Here is a 14,723-nt window from a genome sequence, read left to right as displayed (position 1 = left end):
AATCATAGTGACTTTATTAATGTTATGGTTCTCCTGTAACTTGTAGCTATTATCAATGTTATCGTTCTGATTTTATTAGTTAGCATTTAACAGTATATAATTAATATGTTTTAAGAAGCAAAATTAAATTAGACAATATATGTATTTATATATAATATATGATGATTAATTTAGTGACTAATTTTTAGTATATATATAATATTTTTGATAAAAATTATATATAAATATTATATATTCTATTATAAAAAACTTTCAAAGAGTTCTCACTTAAATTAATATATTTTAAACTAATAATTATTTAAAAAGATACCTTATTCCCACCTAAAGTCCCTTCGGCAAAGCCATCGAGACCTTAGATAAGACCTAGCCCACCACTCCTTCGGCATTGCCATCAGAGCAAGAGAGCTAGGGGATCAAATATTCCAATACTTACACCATTGTTTTGTACATACCTATATTCCTACACCATTGATCAAACTAAGCCATATACTACTCTCTAATAATGTCAAATTGGCATATATTCACATTTTAGAAAAGAAAAACAACTAAAGTAATAATTAAACCAAACTAAATATACTACTAAAACTTCTTGCTTGAATAGTCTCCTTCTTTTTTTGTAAATTCTCTTTGGTCCAATAAAACACACATATTATGTTATAGTTCCTACATAAAACATTAATTAAAATAAGATAACTACCATGATTAAATAATTCAAAGAGTTTAGAGAGTAACAAATTAAATAATTTTTAAAATAGTAAAAAAACCACGTACGATAATCAGTTATGTCAAGTATACTCTTTCTTCTTAGATTTTCTCCTCTAGCTCTTTTCTCCTGGCGTTCAAAAAATTTTTGAGAGTGACTAACAACTTGTGCGTAAGTTCTTGTTTTAACATATTCACTTGAAATTCTTGACCATTGTTTTCCTAATTCTTCGTAGCCTTTGAGAAACAACCTGCCAAAGAGATAGTTTGATATAATGAATGATTAGCAGATTTTATAGGAAAGTTCTTTTTGTCTGACCTTTAAACAACAAACATATAATTAATACGTACTTGTGCTCTTGTAAAGTCCAATGAACTGTTTGTCGCCGTTTATTGTTGTCACTAGAAGCTACAGGTAAAGTTTCGGGTTGGATTATGGTGCTGTTAGTATGTCGGTTTTGTTCTCTTCTTGCCCCTGACATGGTTGATGACGGTAAGGTAATATCCATTGGCACTGCCATGTCTGCCGCAAGCGCCATTGCCTCCATCCTATCATGATAATATTACCAAGATGTATTTACAAAACAGAATAGAAGACTTAACCAAAAAATTTAAAAAATATTGATTAATCACAAAATAAAAAAGTATGAATTGTGCTTTAATTATGTTGTAAATACAAATTGGGGTTATTTTAAAATGGCAACGGATCAACTTCTATTGTATATAATTATAAAACTAAGATTTGAAATTTTTCATTTCTACATTACAATTGTATTTAATTGATATAAAAATAGTTTTACGAGTCTCCATATATCAGTATAATTTTTTTTTTTTTGCCTTTTATTTTGTTTCTTTGTTTGATTAAGAATGATTGGGATGCAAAATTAGTTATAAAAACATCGCAGACACTAGCAGGAGCGCTAACAATTTGGATATGAATGTAAGTGTATCACTGAGTATCCATATATCTGTATGGGCAAAAAATAAATAAAGAAATAAAAAGGGAATGAAAACATTTAGAGGAGTCACCTGTGATGATGATGAGTCCAATGAGGCGGTGGAGGTGGTGGTGTTGCATTGACGATGGGAATGGAGAGAGGGCTGTGTTCCAATGGGGTAGCAGGCACAGGTATCGTGATGCTCATGTTCCCAGGATAACCGTGTTTGATGGCATTAACGTCGGTCATCACTTTCAAGAATCGCTCTTGCAGCTGTGCCGGAGTCTTTCCAGGGAGTTGAGCAGCCACGGTTTTCCAGTGATTGTGTATAGCATCCTGTAAACAATTGGCCATAACCAACTCAAAAGCTTTGTTCTCCTCCCAAGTCCAGACCTGAGGTTGCGGTTGAGATTGAAGTGGTTGATGACCACCCACTGCGGCAATCATCTGTGACGGTGGTTGATAACCCCAAGTGTCATTAAAAAACTGATCAGTCATCTTGTTTATATCTGTCTGCGACTTGGATTGATGCTGAGATTGAAGCTGAGATTCTAGCTGAGGCAGAGGCCGAGGCAGAGACTGGGAGCAAGGCTGAGGCGGAGATTCTAACTGAGGCTGAGGCAGAGGCAGAGGCTGGGAGCAAGGCTGAGGTGGTTGATTAACATGGACGTCAATAGCACATTGCTCTTCCATATTCGTTGAATGCTGGAGCTGAGGCTGAGAATGCTTGGTAGCTTCCGTCTCCTCCCGGTTCGTATCCATCATGAAAAGAGCATCCAGTTCCTCTTTCATCTTTTCTGGGTTATCCTCCATATCCATCTTTGAAAGAGTGTCATCCCAAGAATGCAGCTGATTATCGTCCAAGTCCAAGGGAAACAGATCTTCCATCATCTCCTTGGTATCCATCGTTAAAATAGCATCTAGCTCCTCTTCAGTTATTGCTGCATCAAATCTTTCCTCTGCAATCATTCCTGCGTTCTGTAGGTCTTCCCTTCTTCCTAGTTTCTTGGTTCTTCTTCTTCTTGGTTCTTCTTCTTCTTGGTTTCTTGGAGAGTATCTTTCGTTTGGTTTAATCCTAATAACACATTTATTGAAACTTCACTATAGATTAAAGTTGTTTAGATTAAATTAAATTAAGGGAACTTCCACAAGGATTACATTTCGTTGGAAGATTTTTTCTCTTCACAAGGGTTATCCTCCATATCCATCTTTGAAAGAGTGTCATCCCAAGAATGCAGTTGAGTATCGTCCAAGTCCAAGGGAAACAGATCTTCCATCGTCTCCTTGATATCCATCGTTAAAAGAGCATCTAGCTCCTCTTCAGTTATTGCTGCATCAAATCTTTCCTCTGGAATCATTCCTGCGTTCTGTAGGTCTTCCCTTCTTAGTTTCTTGGTTCTTCTTCTTCTTGGTTTCTTGGAGAGTATCTTTCGTTTGGTTTAATCCTAATAACACAGATTAGAGTTGTTTAGATTAAATTAAATTAAGGAAACTTCCACAAGGATTACATTTAGTTGGAAGATTTTTTCTCTTCACATTTAATATAAGCTTCATTTTTTAAATTAAAGTGGTTTAGATTATATTAAATTATGGATAAAATCCAAAAAGATTTCATCTTCAAAATTTTATTTTAGAATCTTTTAATTTTTATATAATGTAAATTTGAAAAATTTTAACTAAATAAAGAAACTATCCTAATAGGATGTCGAGCTTCTTTCCTGGCTTGATGAAGTGAAGTTAATGGCAGCAACTCTTCGAACCGGAAAGAGATGAAAGCCAATGGAAGAAGCCTATGAGTTGAAAGCAAAGAAGGCTTACAGACAGAGGCAGGGACTTAGGTTGAGGCAAAAAATGGCTTGATGAAGCGTTCGTTCTTGACAACTATGAATTTAAAGAATGATAATGTGGGATTTGTTGTCTTTGGTAGTTATTTTAGTTCTTGATCTAATTATGAAACAAGCTCTTTCCCAACTACATGCCTTCTAATCGAAAATTGATTTAAATTTGTTTTTTAAAAGATATATTTCTCAATGTAAAACGAAAATTTAAAGTTTAGATTTTATTAGAGAAATCACATTATTAACTAATTTTGTTAAGTTTAAATAAGTAAAAAAAGTGAGAAAATAAATAAATCTTAAAATAATTTAATTTTTATGCACATGTTTTTATATTCAATCAGGATTTGTTACTATAAGAAAATGCCTACTCAGACATTGCCAATTCTCAGAGGCTAAGCTTTTTTAAATTCATATATATAATTCTGTATTTTTAATTAAATTAATCAAATATTATAAAATAAAAATAAATGTATAATACAGAATGCGGGTTACAAACAATCTCTTCTGGCTCTCCCCCCCCCTCTCTCTCCTACTGTGTTTGGACTAGAACTTTACAAAGACAATTTAACAGAGGTTTTGCGAGCAAATAGCCATTTGATCAGTTGAGGGATCGAGTCCATGGCCGAGACAAATCCTCCAATCCGGTAACAAGGTCAGGAGTCGCGCGAATTGGTTTTGGTGCAATGATTGCAGTGCCTTGACTTCCAGGCACAAATGTATTTCTTCTAGTCTTCTAGTCTTCTCAATCAGTGACCAATGAGCAAGGCATTTCTGAAAAAATAATACATAACAAGTTCATAAAAGTTCAAATATCAAAGTTTATGGCTAAAGAAGAAAAATAATAATCACTCATGCAAGAAAAAAGATAACAAAACTTAACAATTAACAATGTTTATGTTACATTGATACATGAGATAGAGTTTCATATGTAATCAATTCAAATAATTCTGAAGCAAGGAGATAATCTTATATTAGTAAATTTTTTAAAAAAAAATTGAAGCTGTTAATCCTTGTGTAAGCATGCACATGTTTTGCAGGAATTTATCAAAAACAACAGAATAAATAAACACTTGGTCACATTAGGTTCCAGAACAAATAAACACTTGAAAACCATGCGTCTTCTTATGATGAGGAACACCTGGAAGTGGTAAAAAGAAAACAATATCAGGTTTAGCATGAGTCAGATCATCAAGGAAATTGAGCTTCTTATCTTGATAATTAATATAATCTACTTTTGTTAAGTTATGCTTAGCCAATTGGCTCATTATCCTCAAAACAATTATCCTATTGGAGCAGTTATCAGCATATATAACAAGAAATAATATCAAACAATAAAAAATAACTCGATTAATTGAGAAGTCATAGAGTGCAAAAAGACAAAGTCAAAGTGCATCCAAATCCAACCTTTTTTTATCAAGGATCATTTCAAGATATGATTTGGTGATCCAAGGTCCATTGATACCAAGCCTCATTGCTTCTGTTCAGTCTGCAGAAAATTATTTTTTCCCCACTTTTGGATAAGTAACTCAGCATATTATTAATAAAAGAATGCATAATTGGAGTAGGCAGCAAGGATATACATAGAAATCTCTAGCCAAACAAGGTTTTTAATATAAAGTGGAAGAGAAGGTAAGAAAAGATACAACAATGAAAATGAGAATAACACAAGATCATAACTGACAGTTGAAATGCCAACGAGCTAGTTAATATCACAATTGACACTAGGCCCAAGTTGTAAGACTAATTGTTTTCACAGAAGTGGCACACATCCGAGTGAATGCAGCTGACAGGATAATTTTACAAGTAATGGGGTGAAAACTTCAACAAAATACTTAGGAGAAAACAACAAGACTTTATGATCACTGATAAACCTGAACCGAACTTGCCCTTCAAAATCTCCTGAAAAAGTAACACATACAAGATAAAATCCCAGGGACCATTTATCAAACAGTGGAATAGAACTCATTCGAATTTCAGGGGAAATTACATGAGAAAGCTGCCAGGAAATTGAATAAGTAAACAGCTCTGGTATGCATTGCTTAATTACGTTTCTGATAAAACTTGTGTTCAAGATCAATCATTGAGTTAATAAACTCTAAGAACATGGATGATGATTAATACAGATCAAGTTAGTTGAGACTTAGAGAAGAGATTGAATTTAATTTCCCTTTTTCCATGCTTGCATTCTTAGTATTTCTCTGCAATTATCCATAAATATGGCTTTTAAAAGGTATTAAAAGACTTCCAGATAAGTAACTACCATTAAAAGGGTTTAGGATTTACACTGATGTATCATATTATATTATATTGAAGTTTCTAGAAGAAATAAAACACAGAAGTCCAAACCCCTTAAACTGGCCCAAGCTGAAGAGTTTCCTGCCTCAATATCACATTTTGCCGAACTTATGGTGAACAGGTTTTGCGAAATTTAATATCAAATTAATCAAAGCATATCAGACATTTTACTAACAAAAGGTTGAAAAGAACAAATCAGACAGCAATGCATACTCTTGACATTTCAGAAAGTGAGAAAGAGAAAACTAAGCAAAATTTAAAAGAATCAAGAAAAGAAGAGTTCTTCCCAAGTGAAGCAACCAAATGGATGATGATCATCTTCAAGTCCATCATATCGTTGCTACTACAACAAAACCAACAGCAATAGACATCAATGCAGTTCCTTGAATGCTAAGTAAGCTCAGTGCAGCAGACTTATCCTGATTCTCTTGATCTTCAGTAGAAGACTTCAGTGTGTTAATTGGAACTTCTTCTTTCGTAACCCCTGCCATGTTAGAAACTCTCTGTCTCACTTCAGCTACCTGCAGGTTGCACAAGAATGAATCACGACATTTGAAAGAGTATTGAATCGGACTGGATGTTTAATCAAAAGGGCACTTTTCACTTTTCATTCTATATTCTCATTATATATATGTTCATCTAAACCAGGGCATTCAGTTATTTATACCACAAAAATCTCAAATCCAGCACTTCTTTATATATAAAATGCAGTTAAATATACCTTCTCTAACAATCAGAACCTAGAACCCTAAGAACCAGAAACATACCTTCTCTAACAATCAGAACCTAGAACCCCAACAACCAGAAACAATACACATTCAGAAGCTAAACCCCCAAACTTAAAAACCCTATAATCGCAGAACCTCCACAATTCACAGAACCAAATTTAGGAAAAACGAAACATACCATCTCTGTCTCTTTTGGCCATTGTTGTTCATCATCATCATCATCATAGCCACACGCACCTTCTTCGACACTGAAACGAGAGAAGAAGTGAGGTAATGAGCAAGAAAGAGAAGATAGAGAGTGAATCAGAGAATGATTATCTAGTGAGTGCACGATGGTGAGCGACGAGACGACGATGTGAGCTACGATGATGAGCCAAGGAGGCTTGCGACGATTGGGAGCAGCGACGGTGAGCGCGCGAGACGACGATTGTGAGCTGCGACGGTGAGCTCACGAGACGACGGTGGTGAGCGCACGAGACGGAGATGGTGAGTGGCGGCGACGGCGAGAGACGAAGGAAGGTGAAGAAGAAAAACCTCTGTGAATTCGAATGGCGGGTAAATTCAGTAACTTGAAAACTTGCCTTGAAAAATTTTCATTAAGCGCATACTAAGCAATTAAGCATAGGAAACACTTTTTGGGAAACGTTTTTTAGCAACAAAAGTATATTCATATGTATTAAAATAAAGTTTATTTTTAGGATTTTTTCCTAAAATAAAATAAAAAAATTATTATTTTTTCAAAGCCAATATACTAAATTTAATTTTAGAAATGTCATTTTTTTTTAAGAGTGAGTTCACTCAACCCCGATAAACTCCATCCAAATTTTTGAAAATTTCAATTTTTAAGCTATTATCATCGTCTCCATTAGTTAGGACTGTCAAAATGGATCAAACTCATCGGGTCAGCTCGTTTACCCATTTAAATGGACATGCTTTGTCTAAGCTCGTTTAAATTTCGGGCTAAACGGGCCGAGCCCGATTAATTCGAAAAAAATGACGGTTAAACGAGCTAGTCCGTGGACTAAACGGGTGGCCCGTTTATTTTTTTATATATATTTTTTCAAAAAAAAAGTTGTACTTTTAGTCGATATTTCTCCTGATCCTACCCAAAAATTCGACCCATCAAATAAAAAGAATATTATTTTTTAAAGATTTTTTTATCTAAAAGTAATATTTTTTGTCAAAATATTTTTCAAAAAATAAAATAAAATGATAAACGGGCTGGCCTGAAAATGGACAACAAAATAGAATAAAGAAATTTTGTTAACGAGGTGGTCAGAAAATGGACGACAAAATAGAATAAAGAAATTTTGGAACGTTCGATTGCAAATAATTCTTTTATTTATTTCAAATATATATAATTTTAAGGGGATGCTCCTATAAAGACGCAAAAAACGTCTTTTTTTTAAAGATATTCTTTAATAATTAAAATTTAACATATATAATCACTTAAATTATATTATTTTTGTCAAAATTAGGTCTGACAAATTAATTTGATCGAAAAATAGTGAATCGAATTTTGAATCCGTCTAAATTAATATTATTTTTTATAAAAAATGACTACAATATCTCTATTATATAAAATGACTAAAATACTCTTATTATATATATTAATTTTGAGAATCTTAAATTCTAACCCTTTTCTTCTCTATCGTTATAGGGTTATAATTTAAAGTTTTCAAAATAAATATATATATATATATATATATATAATAGGAATATTTTAGTTGTGTTTTATAATAGGGATATTATAGTAATTTTTTATAAAAAATATTAATTTATACCGGTTCAAAATTTAATTTATTAATTTTTTTGCTAAATTGATTTGTCCAGTCTAATTTTAATAAAAATAATACAATTTAATTCATTTTATGTGTTAAATTTTAATTTTTAAAAAATATCTTTAAAAATAGACGTTTTTAACATTTTTATTAAGTGGCTCCCTAATTTTAAACCTTAAAATAATTCTCATGTGTCATGTGTGCATTAGTAGGTCTGTAGGTGACTCATAAAAAATAATAAAAAAGGTAAAAAGAAAGGGAAAGAAAAAGAAAAAGAGAGGTGTAAGAACGCATATTTTATGACTCTATTATCAATCATTTTTACCTTATATAACATTTCTTCTTCTTTTTACAAAATACTATCTATGGCTGATGATTATGAAGTATGAGCTGCTTTTTAATTGAGAAGTGTGAACCACATTGTATCTTATCATAATAAATAAATCTTTCTTCACAGGGTACTGGTCTCCATAAAATTGTCACAGCTATCATATTCATTTGACAATTAACGTTCACAAAGCTACATTCAGCTTCTTCCACTGATATCAATCATAGTCCTACCATCATCTTCACATCACAACAATGGCTAAAGTTGGTAGAATGAAGCTGGGTTCACAGGGCTTGGAGGTGTCTCAGCAAGGACTTGGTTGCATGGGAATGTCTGCTGCCTATGGACCTCCAAAACCAGAACCTGACATGGTTGCTCTAATCCACCATGCTATTCAAAGTGGTGTCACATTCCTTGACACTGCTGATGTCTATGGCCCTCACACCAACGAAATTCTAATTGGAAAGGTTCCTGTTTGAACTTTGATTCTGATACCCTTTGGAATTTTCTTTTGATTCCTTCTGTTTTTTTCTGATATGAAGTTCCTTGGTTTTAATCAGACTAATGTTATTTGCATATACAAGTTAGTTGATATCTCCTGAGACAGAGTAAGAACTAGAGAATATTCTGTATCATGTTCATAGTTTATGCTTTTGGATAATTGGTTTCATGACACTTTGAATGTCAAATCAGGGGACTAAGGTGAAGTAATAAGGGGTCTTTTCCATCCTTAATAACTAACTAGTGTCGAGGGTTTGAATTTCGGCATGTAAAATTTGAGGACTAGACATTGTGTTTCACAGTGGATATGCTGAGAAACCAAAAAAAAAAGTTATGGGATGTATGCTTTTTCTATGTGAAGATATCATGTCTTTAATTGTAGTTAGTTTCAATTTAGGGCAGGCTCTGAAGGGAGGGATGAGAGAGAAGGTTGAATTGGCAACCAAGTTTTCATTCAATTTCATTGAGGATGGGAAATTTGAAATCCGTGGAGATCCAGAATATGTGAGAGCTGCCTGTGAGGGAAGCTTGAAGAGACTTGAAATTGATTGCATTGATCTCTATTTCCAGCATAGAGTTGATACTCGCGTGCCAATTGAAGTCACGGTTTGAGCCCTTTCTTTGTTCTTCTGTTTTTGCCTTATGATAGTTCTGTTATCTCCAACTTCATATTATTTATTAAGGGTTTTTTGTTCACTGAAAAATCAGCAAGTTGAACCTTGTAAATTGTGTATTGTTATTCCTGATAACATAGGGACTAATATTACTTAACAATGTATTGTACTATATGCATTTTTGAATATATGTCTTTGTATCCTTCAATGCTTTTGTCTATTTCCAAGTTTTCATATCATATAGTTAAGGAATATGAGTATGCAACATGTTCTGGCATTGATATTTGATACAATCTTAGAATATGAGATGAGGCAGGGATATGTATGATGACTTGAAATTTTTCCCTTGTAATTTTTAATCAAGATGGGGGAGCTTAAGAAACTTGTTGAAGAGGGAAAAATAAAGTACATCGGTCTATCTGAGGCGTCGGCTTCAACAATCAGAAGAGCACATGCTGTTCATCCCATAACAGCTGTGCAAATTGAATGGTCTCTTTGGTCTAGAGATGTTGAGGAAGAAATAATTCCAACTTGCAGGTGTGAATCTAAAAGCACAAGCATTCATGTTCTTTGTTAACAAGCAATTCTATTTCTAGGACTTCTCAAAAACATCATGATACAATTCCGGAATTTATGTTTCCAAATATTGTCCTTTTCAGGGAACTTGGCATTGGAATTGTTGCATATAGTCCTCTTGGCCGCGGATTCTTTTCGTCTGGATCAAAGTTGATCGATACTTTGTCGCAGGATGACTTCCGGAAGGTTTGTTTCGCACGTCTGTAATTACAGAAATCATGCTTCAATCACTTTGTGCATTTCCATGATCATGTTTTTCTGCTGAGAGTCACACATTTTCATCTACTTCAAAACTTGGTGTTTTTAACAAATTTTAACAAGTCAAACTTTAGTGGATAACTTAACTACTACTATTATTATTATTAGGATTTTGTTAATCAGTGTCCTTAAAAAGATATATGGTAATATATATTGACTTCATAACATATACCAAATCCAAATTTAACAGTTTTCCCTGTATAACACTGCATCTTACTATATTATGTTTTTCAAATGTTCATAATGATACATAAATTATAAAATCTTATGTTGTGTGTTGTGTTGCAGGCTCTGCCTAGATTCCAACCTGAAAACCTGGAGACAAACAGGACTATATTCGAGAGGGTTAACGAAATGGCCATGAAGAAAGGATGTACTCCATCTCAGCTTGCATTGGCATGGCTTCAGCACCAAGGCAATGATGTCTGCCCCATACCCGGAACCACCAAAATTGAGAACTTTAATGACAACATTGGAGCCTTGTCTGTGAAACTTACACCACAAGAAATGACAGAACTCGAGTCCTTTGCTGCCGCAGATGTTGTCAAGGGTGATAGATTTCCACATGGCTTTGTACCTACATGGAAGAACTCTGATACTCCACCACTTTCTTCTTGGAAAGCTGTTTGATCAAGTTCAGCACTTAATTTACCATTTCACCCTCTGGAGTGTTGATACTATAAAAATAAATAGATCAGTGTAAAGGGTATTTATGTTTATGTATTGTATTCCCTTTTCAAATGAATTTGGTTACATCAGTGAACCTTTGAAATTTCTAGCTGCTGATTTTGTATTCTTGACTTCGAAGTGGTTTTTGGATTCTATTGCAGATAACTTCATATGTATTCTACAAAACACAGTTCACATTTCTATTTCTTCATAGAATTTTTAAAACAAAATATAGTGGAAGAATTCATTATTTTTTTTCTTTTCTAATTGAAGCAACATGTAATATTTGGTATTCATAATACTAAGACTTAATATGTACAAAGATTGTTCCAACTAAACACAAAAATGAAATGCAACTAAATAGACCTTTCAAATGATTTGTAATGAAGATTTCTAAATAACATCATCATCCATGCATGCATGATCCATCTCGAAAAGGGTGAGAAAAATCCATGAGCAAATTTGAGACCTTGTGAACCAACTTCATTCATTAGAATAGTAAACATTGTCTGTTGATGAAATCTCCTTTTTTATTTCTTCTACTCTTCTGATAATACCCTTAACTGCTATATCAAATGCATCCTCAACTTTCCCTAATCTAGACCTTGGTTCACGGTATGTAACTCTTGGAATAAGCCTAATAACTTCTTCTCTCATCTTAGAAATTCTAGTCCTAGAAATCCTAGCCAATGTGTCATTGATAATTGCTTTGTTCTCTCTAACATCACCTTCAGGTATGAACACAGAGTAGCTTAAATAGTCTTTTGGTAAATGCCATCTATATTGTTCATAAGCTGACTTTGGATGGAAGAAAACCGGTATGCAGCCGGCTAAGATCGCGTCGAAAGTTGATCTCCTCGTGTAGGAATCGCCGGACGGCTCCAAGCAAAAGATTGATTTTTGAAAAACACTCATGATGCTGACCGGATCTTCACAAGTATTTTTGTTGTTTTTACCCTTGTAGCAGCTTAGGAGTTTGCAACTTCTAGAAGACAGGCATTGTCTGATGAGCTCGTTTCTGATGGAATACGGTGCATTAGGCCTTGGGGCGCCCGCGAAGGAGAACAAATAAGGCCTCTTCATTCTTCTCATTCTCTTTTGCCACAAAGAAACCTGAAGATCCTTTGAAGGGTGAAAGTAAGTTGGATATGGAATTGGGAAATCATTGTCATAGGAATCTGTCTCAATTGTCAACATTGACATGTTCCTAGCTTCTGGCAAGAACATTAACTTGGTCCCCCAATCACCAAAATCACCACTTTTTCTTCTGAAATCATATGCTGTTCTTCCACCAATCAAAAAATGATCCCTACCCCACATCCTCTTCCATTCTTTCTGATTTGAAAGCCATTCCACAAGTGCTAATGGAGCTTCATCTCTAATTCCATCATCATATCCCCAAAGATATTGACCAACATTAAGACCAGCATAATAAGGCACAAATATTGCTGAGGCCAATGCAGAATCATTGGTTAAGCACTTGTAATGCTTCATAATGTTGTGGAAAATAACTTCTAAGGAGAATTGGTTTGTTTGGTACCAAGTATCCTTCAACAAAACCTTTGCATTCTCAATAATCTTAGGACCAAGTCCTAAATTTGTGAGATAAGGACACATATCACCCCAATGCAATAAACTGCGACATCTCTTTAATAAATCATCATTGAACCTGCTAGGAAGTTTATGAACATAGATATATTGGCCATAACAAGGGTCTGAATTTCTTATTGGTGGAGCCTTATTATTACTATTTGGTGTAACAATAAGTTCATCAACATTAACATTGTTGTTGTCTCTAATCAAAGGAGGAGGAGGAGGGGGAGGAATCATTTGTTTCTCTTGTGTGCTATTGAATTCAACCCCATTTGTTGTTGAATTGTTTTGAGTGAAATTGAGTGAGGGAATTGAAGGTGTAATAGGAGTATTATCATTATCAACATGATGATGATTTGCACCATTGGTTTTGAATGGTTTTAAGGAGAAACCATTTTCTTTGATCACAGAATAATAATCCAAGAGAATCATTGACATGTAGAAAAGAAAGATGGTGAGAAAAACAAACCGGAATTGTTCAAAGTACCTCCTCAATGGTGACTTATTGTCCATCATTCTTTCTTGTGTTTGACTTTGAAGATGAAGAATATAATGTATGTGTTTGTTATTATTTCTCTCTGATGAATCATAAGAAAAAAAGAGGGAGAGAGATTGATTTTGTAATGCAAGAGTTTGATTCTTATTTTATAAGAAGGGCATTAAATATAAGGAATGATATATGGAAAGAAATCATGGGAAAAGATTTGTTCTGAAAAAAATCAATGAATTATTCATTTTCTTTTTGGCTTAAAAAGGAATATATATGGAAGAAGAAGAAGAAGAATAGAAATTTGAGGACTAAATCAAGAAATTAAGTCAGGTAAGATTCTTAATTTCTTATATGTGTATATATAGAGGCATCACACATGCATGCATGCTAGACAAATTAAGATTACCAAATGCAATTATAAATGTTAATTAAGAAGAACGAGTAAATTAAGAAATATGAAATTTAAAGAGTATTAATAAAATAAAATTATTTAATTTAATATTTATAATTAAAGTAAAGTAACAATTAGGCTCTCTGAAAATTTTGATCTCGGACCAATTAGTTATTGAAGAAAAAAAAATATCAATTTGGTCATCCACGATATTGAATAGTAGATATATGATGTCCTTCTATAAATTTATCTCGTAAAACTTTACTGTGATGTTTATATGTATTGTTACTTATTGTAGCGTGTTTATTTATGAAAAATCATCATGTAGATAACAATTTTTAGAGCGAAACTTCATTCACTTATTTTAGTAGAATTCGTGATAACTAGAGAGCACTTGGAAAAGATTATATGTAAACTCAAAAGATAATAAATGTTTTATTGTCTAAAACTGTATCGTTTCTATGTTTACGTGGCAGCAATGGAACACGCACTATGAACAACTCCGTTTCGTTTCGCCCTATCCATTGAAGAAAAAAAGACCTACATGTCCACTGTTTATTATCATAAAGGACTTAATTAGTATTTTTTTTCCAATGACTAATTAGTCTGAAGTCAAAATCTTCAAAAATTAAATTGTCACTTTCCTCTTATAGTTATATATTTAGTATATCTAAAATTATATATTTATTTTAATAATAATTACAAATATAAATGAGAAAACTAATATATTTTAAAAAAGAAGTTAGAGTTGCCAGAGGTTCCAAACAAAACAATATATGGCCCCGAAACATTATACAATTAAAAATGTATTTTAATGAGGGATTATTACTATTAATAATCATTTTGAGACCAATTCACACAAACCAGAAATACTTGTATATTTAATTATGTATGACCAGACATTAGCCATTGATGAGTTTTAAAGAGCAACGAACTCATTTGATTTTTTTTTTTTGGTGACTAAACTCATTTGATTTAAAAATGAGAAATATTTATACATTAGTGAAGAATGAATTATAAT

The 14,723-nt window shown here is 33.2% G+C and overlaps 3 protein-coding genes and 1 long non-coding RNA gene across 4 annotated transcripts; 1 reads left to right on the top strand and 3 right to left on the bottom strand.

Annotated features, from left to right (window-relative positions):
* Positions 1-896: 896 nt before the first annotated feature.
* On the bottom strand, positions 897-3,196 carry LOC140184272 (uncharacterized). Its single transcript, XM_072234612.1, has 3 exons — positions 1,732-3,196; positions 1,050-1,251; positions 897-953 (listed from the first exon to the last, which is right to left on the bottom strand). The coding sequence occupies exons 1-3, from the start codon at positions 2,607-2,609 to the stop codon at positions 897-899; spliced, it is 1,137 nt and encodes a 378-aa protein (XP_072090713.1). The 5' UTR covers positions 2,610-3,196.
* Positions 3,197-3,905: 709 nt separating this feature from the next.
* Positions 3,906-6,820, bottom strand: LOC112744793 (uncharacterized). Its single transcript, XR_011880649.1, has 3 exons — positions 6,680-6,820; positions 4,883-6,294; positions 3,906-4,249 (listed from the first exon to the last, which is right to left on the bottom strand). It is a non-coding gene; the product is annotated as an uncharacterized lncRNA (long non-coding RNA).
* Positions 6,821-8,559: 1,739 nt separating this feature from the next.
* LOC112744792 (probable aldo-keto reductase 2) lies at positions 8,560-11,414 on the top strand. The gene is made up of 5 exons (XM_072234037.1): positions 8,560-9,077; positions 9,514-9,717; positions 10,090-10,262; positions 10,385-10,487; positions 10,848-11,414. The coding sequence occupies exons 1-5, from the start codon at positions 8,865-8,867 to the stop codon at positions 11,187-11,189; spliced, it is 1,035 nt and encodes a 344-aa protein (XP_072090138.1). The 5' UTR covers positions 8,560-8,864; the 3' UTR covers positions 11,190-11,414.
* A 297-nt stretch (positions 11,415-11,711) lies between these two features.
* Positions 11,712-13,334, bottom strand: LOC112795460 (probable xyloglucan galactosyltransferase GT13). The gene has a single exon (XM_025837389.3). It carries the CDS (start codon positions 13,332-13,334, stop codon positions 11,712-11,714), a length of 1,623 nt encoding a protein of 540 aa, XP_025693174.3.
* Positions 13,335-14,723: the final 1,389 nt, after the last annotated feature.

The sequence above is a fragment of the Arachis hypogaea genome, chromosome 4 (genome assembly GCF_003086295.3).
Source record: "Arachis hypogaea cultivar Tifrunner chromosome 4, arahy.Tifrunner.gnm2.J5K5, whole genome shotgun sequence".
Lineage (NCBI taxonomy): Eukaryota > Viridiplantae > Streptophyta > Magnoliopsida > Fabales > Fabaceae > Arachis > Arachis hypogaea.
This window is presented reverse-complemented; position numbering and strand designations above follow the sequence as displayed.